General features: G+C 48.8%; 2 protein-coding genes across 18 annotated transcripts in view; one reads left to right on the top strand and one right to left on the bottom strand.

Moving 5' to 3' along the window:
• Positions 1-5,811, bottom strand: part of ZNF618 (zinc finger protein 618) — a 171,262-nt gene extending 165,451 nt beyond the window's left edge. For 11 of the 17 annotated variants that reach the window (XM_064677200.1, XM_064677192.1, XM_064677201.1 and 8 more), the window contains exon 1: positions 5,315-5,811. In XM_064677200.1, the coding sequence (XP_064533270.1) occupies positions 5,315-5,362 (48 nt within the window). In that variant the 5' untranslated portion in view covers positions 5,363-5,811. The remainder of the gene's footprint in view (positions 1-5,314) is intronic. The other 6 variants (XM_064677190.1, XM_064677195.1, XM_064677207.1 and 3 more) reach the window with 3 other exon arrangements.
• The window catches only part of ALAD (aminolevulinate dehydratase), a 393,442-nt gene that overhangs the window by 58,293 nt on the left and 316,933 nt on the right, over positions 1-18,216 (top strand). The gene's annotated exons all lie outside the window — the stretch shown is intronic.

Raw genomic sequence — 18,216 nt, 5'->3', positions numbered from 1 at the left:
CTTCCCCACACACCACATGCCACTGCCTTCCCAACTCCCTTTTCCCACTCCTGGTGCCATGGTTTAAAAATTCAGCTCTCCCACAAAAAGGCAGAGCTGCTGTGACAAGTTGCACCAGAGCCCTGATGAAAGACACCTCGCAAATGGTTATTTTTCACATACCATCCATGGTAAACAGCAGCATTCATTGCTATTCCCTTGCTCCAGACAAATCAATGATTGTTAATGCAAAGTCAACACGTCCAGATGTAGTTTGCATACTAGTTAACCACTAAATTGGCATCACATAGTACAGAATAATCAAGAGACATTCAAGGAACCAAACAAAAGCAAAAAGGAGGCAGATGACTAGCAATTAATCCATAAAAGACCTTTAAAAATCAGAAACTTCTTCCCCAAAAAACTCGGTATGACCAAACTGAAGCCATAAATGTGAAATTCCAAATACACGCAATGCCAAATGCACAGAAATTTAGAAATGACAATAAATAAATATCTGCTGGTGCTATTTCCTCATGTCCCTCACCAAAAAGCCCCCACAGCCTCCAGCTGTGATGGCAGCCCCTGCCCAGGCACCTCTTCCCCTCATCCTTCCCTTCAGTCCCCTCTTGGCACATTATGGGCAAACAGGGCCTAATCCTGCAAACCTCTGACAAAATTCACATTTCAGGGTGGCTCCCCCTGACTGCAGGACTAACCCTGTCCGATTCACAGCCTCCAGCATGATTAGCACACAAATAATCCCTGGCATGGATCCAAGCAGGCCCTGGAGCGGCCAGAGCACCCTGGGCAGCACCAGCAGGGTAGAGTGGGATCAGCAAAGCCTTGTGCGTGGGCAACACACTCCCTGCACACACAGACCCACCAAAGTACCGGAGGTGGGCGACCACACGCTCTCCTGATCACCTGCACTGGGCCATTCCCAGAACCAGAGCGATGCCCGAGACGCTCAAGCCGAGGATGCTCAAGCAGAGGCCACCAGAGCCTCAACTGGCAATGCCAGGGCCCCTGAAAGGTGTCATTCCCAACACTGCACACCCACCCAGAGCCAGTGTAGCTCCACAGGGAGCTGTGCCATGGGGAGCTGTGATGTGGGAACCAGTCAGGGCCATCACCCAGCACCAGGTACCAAGCCCTGCTAGCCATGGTGGGAACACTGAGATCCTTCAACAGGCACAGCATCCAAAGAATCACAGATCCATAGAACATCCTGAGTTGGAAGGGATCCATCAGGACCATCCAGTCCAACTCCTGGCCCAGCACAGACACCTCCAACAATCCCACCCTGTCCCTCAGAGTGTTGTCCAAACCCTCCTGGAGCTCTGGCAGCCTTGGGGCTGTGCCCACTGCCCTGGGGAGCCTGGTCAGTGCCAACCACCCTCTGGGGAAGAACCTTTCCCTGAGATCCAACCTGACCCTGCCCTGATGCAGTGGGCACAAATCCTGACTCTGTATCAGCATGACCCTTGCAGTGGGTTTCAACCTTCTCTCAAAAAAATCCCAATTTTAATTAATCTAATTTTTAGAACACTAATTTCACTACTGTACTTGCATAATTGCAAACTTGACTGTGCATCACCGGGGCCACGTGACTGCACCGTGCACTGAACTATTCCCAGCGTTGCATTATGGCAGTGATATATATTTAAATTATTCTGGAGTCATGCGAACAACCTCCTAAGGTTTTTATGGCATTCGCGTAAATATTATCTACCACTTTAATAATATTATGTCTGTTTTCATTCAGCATTGAAAACATGTCTATTTTCATCTTCACTGAGGATGAAGTCCTGGAAATTTTTCTTTTTTTTTTAAAAATACATTTCAGTTGTGTCACAAGAAATCTGTTGGTATCACTCAGCTGGGCTCCCTCCCTCCCTCCTCCTTCCAGGCTGCCAACAGCAATTTTGAAAATGATAAAATATTGATCAACTTTCCAGAAAAAATTAGAAAAAAAAAAAGAAAGAAAAAAAAATCCCCCTGAAAGCAAGACTGCAATGAAAAATTATGGAATGGTTTTTAGGCAGGAGGAGGTTTGTGCTGGAAGGACACGCAGAAAGGTGAGATGCAGCAACCCATTACAACCTCCAGCAGCATTTCCTCGCGGGAGGAACAGAACGGGAGCTGGGGTTGAAAAGACACTGATCTACAGAGAGTTAAAGATGGGATGGTTGCAGTTCCACACCTCGAGTCCAGCCAGGCCCCCAGAGCATCCCCATCGCTGCAGAGGAGACCTGCAACACCCAAACCCACCTCCAACAGCCACCCAAAATTCACCCTATTCCCACAACAGCTGAAAACAGCACAAAACACACCTAAACTAAGGCCTTCCCAGCTTCAATTCCTCTGTTTACAGATAGCAAGATAAACTCAAAAGATATCATTGAAAGATATTGTCAAATGTTGGCATTGTGACCCCAAAACTGAGCATTTGTCATTATCTGTCATTAAAATGCAGCACCCCAAATATGCTCCCCCAGTCCCAAAGCACAGCCCTGGGGATGCTCCCAGATCTCCAGGTGTGGGGTTGGGCAGAAGAAAAGCAGCATCAAAATACCTGTTTCACACAAGAAAAAAAAATGTGTGAAATTTAAAAAAAAAAAAAAAATTACAGCTAAATAGTTTCTCTGGGTATAATCACAGAGTACGTGAAAGTTCCAGGGCGCAGCTCAAGGAAGGGAATTCTTGGAGTACAATGATATGCAAAAGCCACCACGCTACAGCTTCCTGGATGAAACCAGGAATAAAATATTCCTCGGGATTGTTTAATCCAATTGGGAGCATTGTGTGGAATTCTGACCCACATGTGCCACCCCGCTGTAGCTGCACCGGGCACTCCATTCTTTGCTAAAAAAGGGATTCAGGAAGAGGGTGGGTCCTTTTCGGGGAGGCTGGGGGGCACACAAATGCAAAAATAAAAACATGGACTTGACATTTCAGAGTATTTGCTCCTCCACCCAAGAGTTATCCTGCTTTTCAGATTTTTCCCACCTCCCCCCCCCCTCCGAAAACCACAAAACAAATAAAGGGGAAGAAAGCGAAAAGCAGCCCCCGAAACCTGAATTCAGCAGCCACTCCTGCCTGATTTCCAGCAAATATCAAGTTACACTGAAATAAAAATCAAAACCAGAAAAAAAATACAAACAAAAAAAAACCAACAAAAAAAAACCAGCTACAAAATCAAAAAACTTTTCAGGGGTTTGAGATTCAGAATTAAAAATTCGTTTGGGATTGAAATTTAAATTGATTTTTTGCAGCGCCTGGATTTCAGCATTTGCTGGTGGGGCCCCAGCAGCTCCAGAAACTCACTTTGGAGTTCAAAATTTCAAAATGCCTTTTTCCGAAAAAAAAAAAAAAAAAAAAACCAACCCAAAGTGCTGCAGCTGTGAAACAGCCATCTTGCTATTTTGTCCCCATTTTAGAGAGGATACTGTGTCAAGGTTGGTAAAACTCAATGTTGACCTAATCTTTCCCTTCCTCTCCCTCCCCCACTTTCGGGTGGAAAGGCCATGGATCTCTCCTAGATTGCTTTTTTCTTGAAACAATGTATGTTTCAGTGCTCTTTTGTTATTTATTTTTAAAAAGATCAATACCAAGACCCCAGTATTCAAGGGCAACCCTACAATAATAAACCAGTGTGTGCACAGTCCAGAACTCACAGGCACTGTGTAACAGCAAGATAATAGGGACAGAACAGCATTTAAAACAAAAAAAAAACCAAAAAAAACCCAAAATAAAAAAAATTATGAAAAAAAATATTTTCAATTCAAACTCTAGCAAGGTTTTAACAGTCAAGGAGAAAAAGGATTTTGAAATTCAGAAAAATATCATGGCTGAACCCTTTAAAGGCATTTTAGTTTAAAAAATACCAAAATCACTTAATCTGCAATTATTTTTTCACAATATTTTTAATTATGTATATTTGTAATATCATGGCGGACCTTATAATAAACCTGTGTAAATATTAGATTTATATGAGCCACAGAACCTGGAGTTGTTACAGTGTGTTTAAAAAAAGAAAGGAAAAAAAACCAACTAAAAACCCTACTATGGAAATTTTTTTTCTTTACAAAAGAAGTAGGAAATTAAATGCTGGAAACTGTTTTAATTATGCCAGGAGAAACCATCCGAAAAGCCAAGAAATTCTAAAATAAAACTGACATTCGACTCTTAAATTTGCTTGTCCTCGTGTTTTCCTGGACTGTGTTTAGAACCTCATTGTTTAAGAGCAGTTTTGCATGAAATCCAAAATCACCAAAAAAAAAAAAAATTTGGGTGTGTCCACAGCAAATTTTCTGGGCTCTTTATTTTCCTGCAAAACTCCTCATTTCAAACAAATAACTTTAAGTACTGAAGCAAAAAGGAAAAAAAAATAACCCTGAGTTTTGGCAGAGCGTGCTGCACAAGTTCAAAATTACAATGAAGCCCAATTCCTAATTGCTCCGGAACAGCAATTCTCCCACTTTCCCAAACTAATCCTTCCCTGCAGCTCACCCGGGGGGGCCCACCAAAAACTTGAATCACTTTCTTTTCCCAGCACTGTGCTGCTCCCAGGCTCCGTTTTCGTCCAGAAAATGGGGGTGGGGGGGAAGAAAAACCTGAATTCATTCAAATTCCTGCTTAATTTTCATTTCCATGAGCTGGGCTTTGGCTCCAAAGGGACACCCACGACATTTGCGGGGCGCTGCGGGGGCTGCGGGGGGAACCCCAACTCGGGGGAGCCGGCCCCAACTTTCTAGGGAAAAAAAAAATTAGAAAAAGCAGAATATTTTTTTTTTCAATTTTAATTTTTTTTTTTAATTTACGAAATACTCTCCTCTAGGTGGCGTCGTTTTAATGGAAAAAAAATGGGAGAAAAAAAAAAACGTTCGGGAGGAAAAATTAGAGAAGGGGGGGAAAAAAGAATTAAAAAAAAAAAAAAGAGAGAGAGAGAAGGAAAAGAAAAAGAAAAAGCCCTGGGATGGGGAGCGGGGAGAGGGGAGCGGAGCGCGGCGGGGCCGCGCCGGGTGCGGGGCCGGGGTGCGGGGCCGGCCCGGGCCGCGGGGCCGCTCGTCCCCGACATGGCTGCTGAGCTCCGCTTTGTTTTCCGCCCGGTCCGAGCGGCCGGCGGGGCCCGGGAGCCGCGGGGGCTCCGCGGAGCCGCTCCCGGCGCTGCCCCCCGCGCACTGCGCCAAAGCGCCGCCGGGGCTCCGCGCCGGGGCGGCTGCGGCTGCCGCCCTCCCTCCTTCCCTTCCCTTCCCTTTTCCCTTCCCTTCCCTTCCTCCCCGCTCCCTCCGCCTCCCCCCGGGGACACGCCGCCCCGGCCGCCGCGTACCTGCGCTGGCACCGCCGCCGCCGGAGCGGAGCCGTCCGGCTGGTTCATGGGGCTGGGGCGGGAGCAGGCGAGCCCCGCGCCGCCGGGGCCTGCGATCCGCCCGCCGCGCACAAAGCCGCCGCCGCCGCCGCTGCCTCCTTCCCGCCCTCCCAGGAGCGGCGAGTGGGGGCGATGCCCCCGCTGCGCGGGTGGGCGGCTCGCCGGGCTGCTGCAGCCCCCCTTCCCCCCGGGGCATGGGCCGGGGCGGCCGCCGCGGGCACGGGCGCTGCCGCTCAGCGGCGCGGCGCGCAGGGCTGGGCGGGCGCCTCCCGCTGCCGAGCCCGCGCCGCCGCCATCACGAGCCGCTCTGGGGGCAGCTCCAGCCGCAGCGCAGCTCGCAGCCGGCGGCGCCGGGAGAAAGGGGCTGAGTCTGGCCCGGCGCGGCAGCCCCGCCGCCCGCCCGGCCGGCCCCGCGCTGCCCTCCCGCCCCCGCGCCGGGCACCGCGCACAACGGCCCGGCCCGGCCCGGCCGCCCCGCGGGCGCGGGGCCGCTCCGCAGTGTGAGGGGGTGTGTGAGGGGGTGCGGACCCCGGCCCACTGCCAGTACCCCTCTGGCACCGGGCACGGCGCTACGGAGTGGCCCCCGGGCCGGGCGGGGGGTGAGAGCCCGGCGGGGGGAGCCGGGGCACGGCTCCGTCTCGGCAAGGGACGGGGCACCTCGTGCAGCGGAAAGCAAAGGGCCCAGGGGTGAAGCGGGACCCCACAGGGTGTGAGGGGATGGATGGGCCCGCGGAAGGGACCCGAGGGAAGGGCTGGAGCTGTGCCAGAGCAGGGTCGGGTTGGATCTCAGGAAAAGGTTCTTCCCCCAGAGGGTGGTTGGCACTGACCAGGCTCCCCAGGGCAGTGGGCACGGCCCCAAGGCTGCCAGAGCTCCAGGAGGGTTTGGACAACACTGAGGGACAGGGTGGGATTGTTGGGGTGTCTGTGCAGGGCCAGAGGTTGGACTGATGATCCCTGTGGGTCCCTTCCAACTCAGGACATTGTGTGGTTCTAGGATTGTGTGAAGGGCCTGGGCAGCACCACCCCTGCCGTGCTCCCTCAACTCTTTCTTCCCCTTCACAGCTCACCCCTGGCTCAAATCACCCCCTGCCTATTGATCCCGAAGCTCCCAGCCGTCGGTCCCCTACTGTGTGAGAGTTGTTTCACCACAATGCAAAGAGGGAAAAGCCTTTCCCCATCCTCACACGAAACTTATCCCAACACCCTGTCCCTCCACAAAGAGCTATTCCTCTCCATGCGCTCACGACGCTCAGTGCTGCACAGCAAACTTTGTTATTCTCCTCCAAAAAGGCAAAAAAAAAAGAGTGTTGCTATTCTTCTCCTGGAAAACACACAGCGTTAACTATGAACATAATTACATCTCGTGCATACCTGGTGTTTTTCTCCCTTGTGAAGCAGTGCCAAAAATAGTTATTAATAGTATTAAAAAATTAATCTGAACCCGTGAATTTCCCTGCCCTGGCCCATGAAAACCTCTTTCCCAAGAGCTCTGCAAAACTAGAGATTTGTGGAGAGCCAAACGCTGATTTTGCTCTTGTTGCCCAGCCTAAAGATAACTTCAAAGATATTGCAAAACACAGATTTATTTTTCTTAATATCTTTTATGCAGATTTCATTCCCAAACGCTGTACGGTCAGATAATGTAATTACAGAGCTAAATAAAAACAAAGGGGCAGGGGAATTGGTGGAGACGTTGGGCAAGGGAAGATGTTTTCCGAATGAGCTTAAAAGGGATGTGGGAAGTCAAGAGGCAAAAACCACTCACGAGGCTCTTTCAGCCCCAGTGTTGACATGAAGCAGAGCCAGTAGGAATCCCCCATGGACCAGACTAAAGCAAAATCGGTGTTTAGCAAACAATAATGTTTGAGGAAGCTTTGGGTAAGTTGGATTTTGCAGGATGAGAAGGAGCATGGAGATACCCTCAACAGCCTTTGGGAAACCGACTCACTGCCCTCCTTCCTGAAGCCAAAGCCTGGAGAGAAAAGATCCCCACCCCTCTGTTTCCCATGATGTCTGAGGGCACATTTCGAGCTGTCCCTGCGTGCTTTGAAGCATCTTCAGCACCGAAGAACCCATCACTGCTCATGATGACTTGGCCAACCACTCGTCACCTCCACTGCTGAAAGACATGACTCACTTTGAGCCAAACCCTGTTTTGCTTCTGTTTGGTCCATTTGTAACATGGAAGAGCCTCTTCCCTCCTGTGTCCCTGAGCTGTGTAGGTAAATCATCCCTTCACCTTCTTTTGGGGTCTTTCTTTCCTCTGGAAGGGCAGTGTTTGAGCTCTCTGAGCTTCCTCAGCCCAAACCTTCTCCCATTTCTTCTGATTGTGGGCACTTTATGGATGCAGAAAACAAGTGGCAACCAGGAAACTTCCAGAGACATCAAGCAGATCTTTTATATGTAGTTTTGAAATAACCTTGCAGTCTGCTCTGGATGTCCAGCTAATGCAGCTGTTGTGCTGGGTGGGGGAGAGTTCCCAGTTTGGGGTCAGATCTCAGAGTTCAAAGCCTTCCTCCTGAGGGATTCGGTTGCTTTGTGGAACTGGCCCTCCAAAACTCGCTGGTGTTCCTGTTGCTGATTTCATGCTGTTTACACATGACCAGTGCCATCAGGTGGTGACCCCTCCTGCCTGAGGAACAGCCCTTTCTCCTCCAGCAGGGTGAGGTCTAATGCAGAAATTCTACAAGTCAAGACATACTGAGTTGGGAAATTTCTGTGGGTTAGGTCTAGGGAATTCCAAAGATGTTTAATCCTGGGAGAGCGAGATATCCGTCAGGTCACTCAGGCTAAGTTCCTTGGGATGAGGTGGCCTTTTTGGGACAGACATTTCGGCCATGCCAGCCTTACCACTCCGATGGCATCCGATGGGCTCTTCTGTCCCAACTAGAACCATGTTTGGGCTTTAACTCTCAAAACTTCCTCATGATCAGTGACCAGAGCCTGAAAACCCACATCCTTACTTTTGAAGTGCCCTCAGCCCTTCCTTGGGTGACAGCTGCTGATAGGCCCATTCCAGCCAGGAACTCTCCCCACCACATTTCAAAACTGACTTTTCAATAAAGGTTAATTTTTTTCTCTTCTTATTCCAGTTCCTGGTGTCTGTGGGCAGAGGGGACAGTGGTGCTCACACCTCTGTGATTCCCAACCTGGAGGCTTTAAATTCCTCCTGGGACCTCAGCATCTGTATGGCACTGGCCTTGCCGCAGGTAACTCAGTGACTTCCCTCTGCTTTCCTACTCATAAAATGGACCAGCAGAAATGCTTCCCCATTCCCAGGGAAGCTCTATGGTCAGCACAGACTGGGAGAAACCAGGAGCAGGTTCCTGGCAGGAAACCCAATTCCTACTATTGGTAGCAGTGTCCTGGCTGCAATAAACCCATGTGATAATATGATTAAAGACTGGGATAATGCACATACATATGAGGGCTGGTCTGCCAAGCTTGGTAACCTTGTGGTGTGCTGTATTCCCAGGTACTTCCCTGGATTATTTGTAAGGAAGGCAGTACTAACAGTTTCTATTCTGTATGAGTGTCAGAGCCTGCACAGAATCCATCCTGAGGTGATGGAGCACCCTGGGAGTTTGTCTTCTGCGTCACAGACTCCTACTTGGGCTGTGGTTGTGGGATGTTGCTAACAGGAACAGGCTCTTGGACAAACGAGTTGGGAGAGATGTCACTTAACTCCTGAAAGGGGATTACGGTGCACAACTAACTCCATTCCACAAATGTGAGGAGGTTTAGGTGAGATATCAGGAAAAGGTTCTTCCCCCAGAGGGTGGTTGGCACTGACCAGGCTCCCCAGGGCAGTGGGCACAGTCCCAAGGCTGCCAGAGCTCCAGGAGGGTTTGGACAACACTCTGAGGAACAGAGTGGGATTGTTGGGGTGTCTGTGCTGGGCCAGGGGTTGGGCAAGTTTGGTTTGTGGATGCCCCAACCCTGGCAATGTCCAAAGTCAGGTTGGATGAGGCCTTGAACAACCTGGTCTAGTGGGAGGTGTCCCTGCCCATGGTGGGAAGGGTTGGGACTAAATGATCTTTAATGTCCATTCCAACCCCTTAACATTCTGTGATTCTATAATTCTATCCTTGTGAGTCCCTTCCAACACAAGACATTCTGTGATTCTATGACAGAGCAGGTGAGGATGAAGATATGACCCAGTGGAGGCAGAGCCCAGTGAGGTGATGAGGATTCTGCACAAGGCACTTGTACTGTGTCCAGTGAGGAGCCTCTTTGTGGGGTATGTGCTCAATAGTCTGGAGAAGGAAATTATTGATAGCAGTCTGCCTAAGTAAATCTAGAGCTCAGGATCCCCTTAATCCCATCACAGAGCTCACTCATCTGGGCCAAAGGATATCCCTGTGGGATGTGGGGATCCCTCTGTTTCAGTGCCCACTCTGAAGCTTGGACTCTGTGTCTGAACCGTGCCGGGGGTAAAGGCTGAACACTTCTCATCGCTGCCATAAATAAGGCAGAGTCGGCAAACCAGAGTCAGGAAATGGCCAAAGGACTATTTATAATCACCACTATCTGCAAAGATATTTGTGAGACCGGCAGAAAAAAATAAATCCCCACTTCACTCTTCCTGATGCTGGTGCTGTCTGTTTGCTTCACTCTGAAGCTATAAAGCTCATCAGAAATGTTTGCCAATGGTTATTCAAAAGGAAGTGTTGAATTGTATCTGTCCTTGTCAGCACTGGGCTGCTCCTTCCTTTTCCAGCTGTGGTCCCTTTCCTCCCCTCCTTTGCCAGGCCCGTGGGTGCCCTGGGCTCTCACTGACAGTGCCTGCAGGTCCCTCTGAGGGATCTGCACTGTTTTGAGACCCAGCACAGGCTGGTGCTCTCTGCAATGGGCTGAATGCACTGAAAAACCAGCTCTGTGGCACAGGAGCCCCAAAAAGGTCTGGATTCAAGTACAATGTGTTTCCCTGCAGGATGTTTAACAAGTTCTTCATTTGCATCAAAGCCTTGTCAGGAATCTCAGTCGTTTGTATTGGCCCTGTTTGGGTGATGCCAATAAACACATATCCTGGGGCAATCCTGGTGAAAGCCATCACCTCCGACTGCAGAGCTGATGGTGGGAGTTTGGATGAACACAGCACTTTGCTCCTCCTGCTCTGGGTGGTTTGTGAAGAGGCTGGAGCTGTGCACAACTCAGGATGCAGCTGAGTGGGTGTGGGAGCATTTACAAGCATGTGAGCACATATTTTACCTACATAAAAAAAAGAAACCTTTGGTTTTAAAAGTATTAGGATTGTATAAACACAAGACTCTCCAGAGCAAACTGCAAAGCAATAAAATCCCAAACCATGGGACACCTCTTACCCGCTCTTTAATGACCACACAACACATTTCTGCTGATGGGGAGAGATTTATTGGTCCAACAAAGAGCTTCCTTCTGCCTCCAACAAATAATGCAATGGCCACCTCCCAGTGAGGGAATCTGCCCTGCCTTTACCTTACAGCACCTTCCAAGTGCCTAAAGGGGCTCCAAGAAAGCTGGAGAGGGACTTTGGAAAAGGGCCTGGAGGGACAGGACAAGGGGGAATGGCTTCCCACTGCCAGAGGGCAGGGCTAGATGGGATACTGGGAAGGAATTCTTCCCTGTGAGGGTGGGGAGGCCCTGGCACAGGTTGCCCAGAGAAGCTGTGGCTGCCCCATCCCTGGAAGTGTCCAAGGCCAGGTTGGACAGGCCTTGGAGCCACCTGGGCTAGTGGAAGGTGTCCCTGCCCCTGGCAGGAGGTGGAATGAGATGAGCTTTAAGATCCCTTCCCTCCCAAACCATTCCAGGATTCTACCTGGAGGTGCAAGGCAGCAGATCCCCCCTTGTGGGTCCACCAGGTGTGGTGGCAGCTTGAAGTGTTTGGCCACCTGCCTTTACTGGAGGAGGATGCTTGAAGAGCTGCCCTTCCAGGGGCTTGGGCAGCTCTGCTACATCTGGAAATACATGCTGGACTGAAGGAGAACATCAGGTGGAAGAAGCCCCCAGGTGCCTGGCTGAGAATGGAGATGTTCAGGGCTGGCATGTGGACACCAGCTGCACATGCAGCAGGGCTGTGTGCTCGGGGTACAACTCAGGATGCACATTATGCTGAGGATTGTGTCTGCCAGGAAAAAGGTGTCCAAGAAAATTCAGACACTGAAGCAAAGAACCTTAATAAATGGGATTTAAATAATAGATTTAGCTGAAAATCCCCAGAAGACGGATTTTTTATCCACACATCAGGTGCTGTAAGCTTAGAAAAAGATAACAAAGCATTCCTCAGACAGAAAAGGTTGAGTTTCTGCTTTAATTGAAAAATCGTATGTGGTATTGATATTCCTAGAGAGATGTTATGTTAAGAAGGAGTTTATACTGAGAGATGTATCATCACTATTTGGGGGTAAATTAGATTAAAGTGATTTGCAGTTATCCCCATGCTAAGTAGTATAAATGGAAGAAATGGGAAGTTAAAGTTGTACTTAGAAGAAGTGCAGGCACTTCGCTGAGGAAATCCTGACTCGGCTCTGCCATAACAGGCAACCGTGGGCTGGGTATTACTGAGGAATTGTAGCTTCCTGGGCCCATAATCAGATTCATCTGTCTCTTCTTTACAGTGTCATGGCAGAAGCAGAATTAAGAATATTTGCATGCCTAAAATTGAGTCTTTCTGCTTTAATTGTGTAATTATGGAAATCGCTATTTAGGGATCCGTAGTTACGGCTCTGTTGAATTCTGCACTTGAGGCAGGCACACAATCCCTTCGTCAGGGAGCATTCCCTGCAAAATCCAGCACCCAGTGTGGAGTATCGAATACATGTCCTGGGTATGTATTCGCAAATTCATTAATTAACTTATCAGTTAAAACTAATTAAAAATTGGTTCTTTAACAAATCTAATGCACTGTGTCAGACCTGTCTTTTTTTTTTCCTGGAGATCCTATTAGCGGAGTAATGCAGACCCTGCAACCTTCCTGTGTAATTAATACGAACGGAAATCTTATATATAAATTTCACTCGCAGAATTTATTTGACAATGGTCTCTTACAAGATTATACTTCATAACTGAGAGTTTATTAAGCAAGGCTCGTTTGCAGGGTTTTCCTTCAGTTCCCCATAGGGATTTTCCTCCCTTTCATGGTCCCCAATAGCAGAGTCACAAGTGCAAGCCCAGCTCATTCCTGGGGTGCTTGTGCTGCCCTGCCAGATTGAAGCTTCCCAGAGCAGGGAGCTTGGGAGGGTTGTGGCTGCCCTGGATCATCACAAAGCATCCAAACACATGGGAGAGTCAGGCCACAAGCCATAGGTTGACTAACAAGCATAAACTCTCTTTTAAAGTCATTATAACCTCTTCGGTGCATTGCATGTGGGCCATGGGGTGGCAGGTTGAAGAAGTGAAAGACTTCCTGACTATTTTTTACTGTCACAAATGGAATGTACTAAATAATACATAGCTAGGCTGGTATTATTAATCTTATTTGCTCTCATCTGAGGTGCTCCAAACCATCCACTCACAACTTCCCTACATGTGAGTAACACCCCAGACACACGCCAGTAAAACCCTTTGAGCCACCCTGCCGCAGACAGCAGCACCTCTGAGACACCCCATAAACTGCCCTGGGCTTATTCAAGACAAAGAGCCTGACCAAAATGGAATATATTGTCATTTGTAATCCTGCCACAGCTGCTGTCCCACCTCAGGTAAGACTGAAGGTGCTGGAACAGGTTCCCCAGGGCAGTGGGCACAGCACCAAGGCTACCAGAGCTCCAGGAGGGTTTGGATGATCCTCTGGGGCACAGGGTGTGACCCTTGGGGATGAGTGACTCAGGAGTTGGACTCGATGGTCCTTGTGGGTCCCTTCCAACTCAGCACATTCTGTGGTTCTGTGGCTCTGTGATCTCGATGTAGGACAGGGCTCCTGGGCCACACGGGACCCTCCAGTTCCTCACCTCACAGCCCCCCCGGGCTCCCCCACTAGACACCCACGGCACAGGAGCCCCGAGCCCCCAGCCCCTCTCGCAGCCCTCGGCGCTCGTGCTCCTGCTGCGCCACCGAGCCTGTGCTCGTAAATTAACAAATTGCAAACACAACATTAAATAATAGCAAATGCATCCTAACAAACAAACAAATAAATATTTTCCAGCGCTTTATTAATAGAATTTTGACAGCTTCATTAGGTTGGTGAAATTTCAAGATACTTAATGAAATAATGCTTCATCCCTTGGCTTGTGATATAAATTCTAATGAAATGCGCAATTCCAATTCATCCCCAACAAACTGGGATGCTCTGCTCAGAAGGCACTATCATACTGCCAAGGTTTTTATTTCCCTGACATTATGATCTTAACAATTTTATTTTAACAGTTGGAATGGTTGTGCCTAATAACTTAAACAGCAGAATAAAAGATCCCTCTAGAAGGGAAAAAAAAAAAAAGTATATGTTTAGGTGGAAGAGACTTCAGAACAGATTATGGGTTGTTTTATATTCTAAATATGACACATTAATATCTGCTCATTTAATACTGTAATTTTTTTTAAGTTCCTTTCACTGAAAGATGATCTTTATTTCCCTGAAAATTGCCTGGTGGAATCCCCACTTGTGCAAATGATAAGTGACTGCCGCACACCACGAGCTAAATGCTCCAGAGCTCAATGGAGCTGCCCTTAAATGAACAAAGTAAATGGAAAAAAAATTAAGTAGAATTAATATTATTAAAGATAATAATATAAATTATTAGTAGTATTCTATTAAGGTCAGATTAATCCCACTACAATTCAATTGGAATAATACATGCAATTTATGCAATCACAAATGTTTTAACATTTAAATTACCTTTTTGGCATTCTGTAAAACCTGTATTTTACATTCCCGAGCAAGGCAAACACTTCCCGATGCCGAGCGCGGAGCCCCCCGGCCCCGCTCCCCGGTGGCTCCCGGGCAGAGCCGGGTCGGTGTCCGCAGCCCTCGGAGCGCGGAGCGGCTCCCGACCCCCTCTAGGGGCTGATCCCAGAATCGAGGGCTGCAATTCGGCTCCAGCCTCTGACCCAGCTCGGGCCGCTCAGCCTGGAGGCTCTAGGGAGGCCTCAAAGCCCCTTCCAGAGCCTAAACAGGCTCCAAGAGAGCTGGAGAGGGACTTGGGACAAGGGCCTGGAGGGACAGGACAAGGGGGAATGGCTTGCCAATGCCAGAGGGCAGGGTTAGATGGGATATTGGGAAGGAATTCTTCCCTGTGAGGGTGGGAGGCCCTGGCACAGGTTGCCCAGAGAAGCTGTGGCTGCCCCACCCCTGGAAGTGTCCAAGGCCAGGTTGGACAGGGCTTGGAGCAACCTGGGCTAGTGGAAGGTGTCCCTACCCCTGGCAGGTGGTTGGAATGAGCTGAGCTTTCAGGTCCCTTCCAACCCAAACCTTCTGTGATTCTATGACTCTGTGTTTCTTTAGATGCAGAGATTGGCACCCTTTGGCTCCAGGGCTGTGGTACCTGAGAGATGGGGGCGTTCCTGCCTCTGCATCAGGCATCTGGACAGGCTGGATCGATGGGATGAGACCAACTGAAGTTCAACAAGGCAAAGTGCTGGATCCTGCACTAGGATCACAACAACCCCATACAAGGCTCCAGGCTTAGGGAAGAGTGGCTGGGAATCTGTCTGCTGGTTGCAGCAGTTGAACACAAGCCCGTGTATGCCCAGGTGGCCAAGAAGGCCAGTGGTATCTGGCCTGTACCAGCCATGGTGGGGCAGCAGGGCCAGAGCAGGGACCATCCCCTGTGCTGGGCACTGCTGAGGCCCCTCAAATCCTGCCTTCAGTTCTGGGCCCCTCACTGCAAGAAAGACACTGAGGGGCTGGAGTGTGTTCAGAGAAGGGAACGGAGCTGGGGAAGGGTCTGGAGCAGCAGGAGAGGCTGAGGGAGCTGGGGGGGCTCAGCCTGGAGAAAAGGAGGCTCAGGGGGGACCTTCTCACTCTCTCCAACTCCCTGAGAGGAGGGAGGAGCCACTGAGGTTTGGTCTCTTCTCCCTAGTAAGGGGCAATAGAGCAGGAAAGAAACAGCCTCAAGTTGTGCCAGGGGAGGTTTAAGTTCGATATTAGGGAAAATTTCTTCACAGAAGGGGTGGTCAGGCATTGGCAGAGGCTGCCCAGGGCAGGGATGAAGTCCCCATCCCTCAGGAGATGTAAAAGATGTTTAGATGTGGCACCTGGGGACATGGGTTAGTGGTGGCCTTGGCAGTGCTGAGGGAATGGTTGGTTTTGATGATATTAAAGGCCTTTTCCAACCTTAACAATTCTATGATTTCATGAATCAGAACAAGTATTTATAAACCTGTGCCAGGCTCAGCCCACAGAGGATGATGTGAACATGGGGCATTTGCAGGGATCACACTGTCCCATGGCCAGGGAGCACCTCTGCCCCCCTGTTCATACTGGGCACCCCTGCCAGGGGTATTTAAAAGCCATGTAGATGTGACACTGAGGGGCATGACCAAGTGGTGGACTTGGCAGTGTTAGGTTTACAGTTGGACTCGATCTTAAAAGGTCTTTTCCAAGGTAAATGATTCTGTGATTCTATGAAAAAGGCACGACTCCAAAACACCAGCGTCCGATGGTTTGCTCATGAGAGGACCAGAACATCTCAGTGTTTGCTGAAAAGTCAGGGCCACAGTTGGTGTCTTTGGGGAGGCCCCGAAACCTCAAGGATCCCAAAGCTGCTGACTTGGAAACTTCCCTCCAAGCTGGGAGGTCCATCCAGCAGGGGAGACCCATGGGCAGCATCACTATCAGCTCCACCTGCAGCAGATGGAACTGAAACCTGCTCTGAAATGTTTTGGGTTCATTTGGGTTCCCCAGGGAGCTGAACAGCTTGGCAGAACTCAGCAGCTATAAATTTTACTAAATGTAAACGATTTCTGAAGCAGTAGTTGTCTTTCCTCCTTTTCCATTTGCTAAAGAGACTGGAGGCTCTTTGAGACCTGGAGCATCTTCTTTGCTGTTGGTGCCAAGGGCTGGCAAGGAACACTTGCTCTCAGGAGAGCAAGTGGAAATGCAAACAATTAGTAAGACAGTAGTAAAATTGTAACTCAAAAGGAGTTTTGTGGCTGGATGTGGGTGCAGGATCCACCTCACTCCGCTCATTTTGCAGCAGGACAATCACCATGGTGGAACGGTGACACAGTTGTGGGCTTGCAGATATAATTCCAACCATTTTGCAAGCTGTTGTCTCATGCCAGGTCTGTGTAGGAACCACATTACCATTGTAGGAATACCATTACCTTACACCTGTAAGGGCCCTGTGCCCCACTGCCATCCCACCCTCTGGGACTCTGTGCCAAATCACCCAACCTGGGTGTTGGCTCATCCTCTGCTGGGGAGTTGGAGCTCAAGGACAAGGCAAATGTCTATGGCTGTAGCAGCATGAGAGTCAGTACAGGGTGGAAAACCTGCTTCCAAGCTCAGGAGACACTTGGACATGGACACAGTGGTGGTGGTGACACAGCTGGGGCGTTACTGGGAGCAGGACCATTGTACTTGTAGACAAACCCTCCATTTCATCCACGTGAGCTGTGGTGGAGAACAGCACTGATCCCGTTCTCTCCTTCGTTGCTGCTTGAGAGGATAAATGTGTCAAAGACTGCAAGGGCTCCAGCTACTCTCATAATGGTGGTTATACAAATAATCTTGGGTTTACATGAAAAATAACCACAATTTTGTCTGCTTTTTACCAAAGGTTCTCTGACAGCAGGCTGTAAGCCAGCAGCTGTCCCCAGTCAGATCCATACAAAGTAAGGGAGGGCAGCTTGCCGTCATTTTTAAAGACATTATTTTTAAACACCGTGAGCACAGTGACAGAGGAGAAGCTCAGGAACAAGGGACATCTGTGCCCTGGTTCTCCCCCGTGCCCCGAGGGTGGGAAACGCCGTATTTCAGTGAGTCCAGGCAATGGACCATTCGCTACAGTGCCCTAAAGCCCCCAGAGGAAAAGTCTCTTATAGACTCTAAATTTAAGCTTTCTCCGATGCCCCGAGGAGTTTATGAGCTGCTTGACCAAGATAATGACACTCTGACATTTTTGGATCTTCTCTGTGACACTGTTATTAATTTTATAGTCTAATTTTATCATTTTTATCATCTTTTTCAAGTAGTCAGTAGAGACCACAATTAGGGTTCTTTTTCTTGTTGATAATAACAGCTCTTAGTACCTGTAACTCATCAGCAAGATTTTTCTTTAATGTATTTGGCTTCCCTTATCAATTTCCTACCACTCAGAAATGTTAAATTACCTTGATTACTAGTTTTTCCCTCCCCCCCCTTTTTTATACACTGTTTCTTATACCTAATTGCTGCTTTCATTTTCACCTAGAAAGATCTCAAAATCAAACACCATTCTTTTTAAATTACGGCACAAATAGAACCTCTGAGCCAGGTTGTGAACTCTTAGTGTGAACTTTTTGTTTTTCACTTGTTTACATATGTGTTTGTTTTTCTTCCCAACAAGTTTCACTCATCTCTTTATTCAGCTTCCCAGATCCAGGGAGAAGCACCAGGTATATATTACTGGTTGGGACTGTCTTTTATTATCCCATAATTAATGTAATCAGGTCATGATCACCGGTCTCCAGGCAACCACCGATTTCTAGTTCAGTGATCAATTCATCTTTATCCATCATAATAAGATCTAAAATAGAATTACCTCACGTTAGGTGCCATCTCTTTTGTGTTGGAAAATTATCATATATAATTTTTAGAGATGCCACTGATGTTTTATTACTGCCTGCAGGAGGTCTCCAGCATTCACCTCCCTCAGGAATGTCCTGCAGAAAAGGGCAAGTTTTCTTTGGACACCCAACAGCCAAGTGCACCCACCACAGGGTGTGATGGCACATTCCAGCCTCTT

The sequence above is a fragment of the Pseudopipra pipra genome, chromosome 20 (assembly GCF_036250125.1).
Source record: "Pseudopipra pipra isolate bDixPip1 chromosome 20, bDixPip1.hap1, whole genome shotgun sequence".
NCBI lineage: Eukaryota > Metazoa > Chordata > Aves > Passeriformes > Pipridae > Pseudopipra > Pseudopipra pipra.
This window is presented reverse-complemented; position numbering and strand designations above follow the sequence as displayed.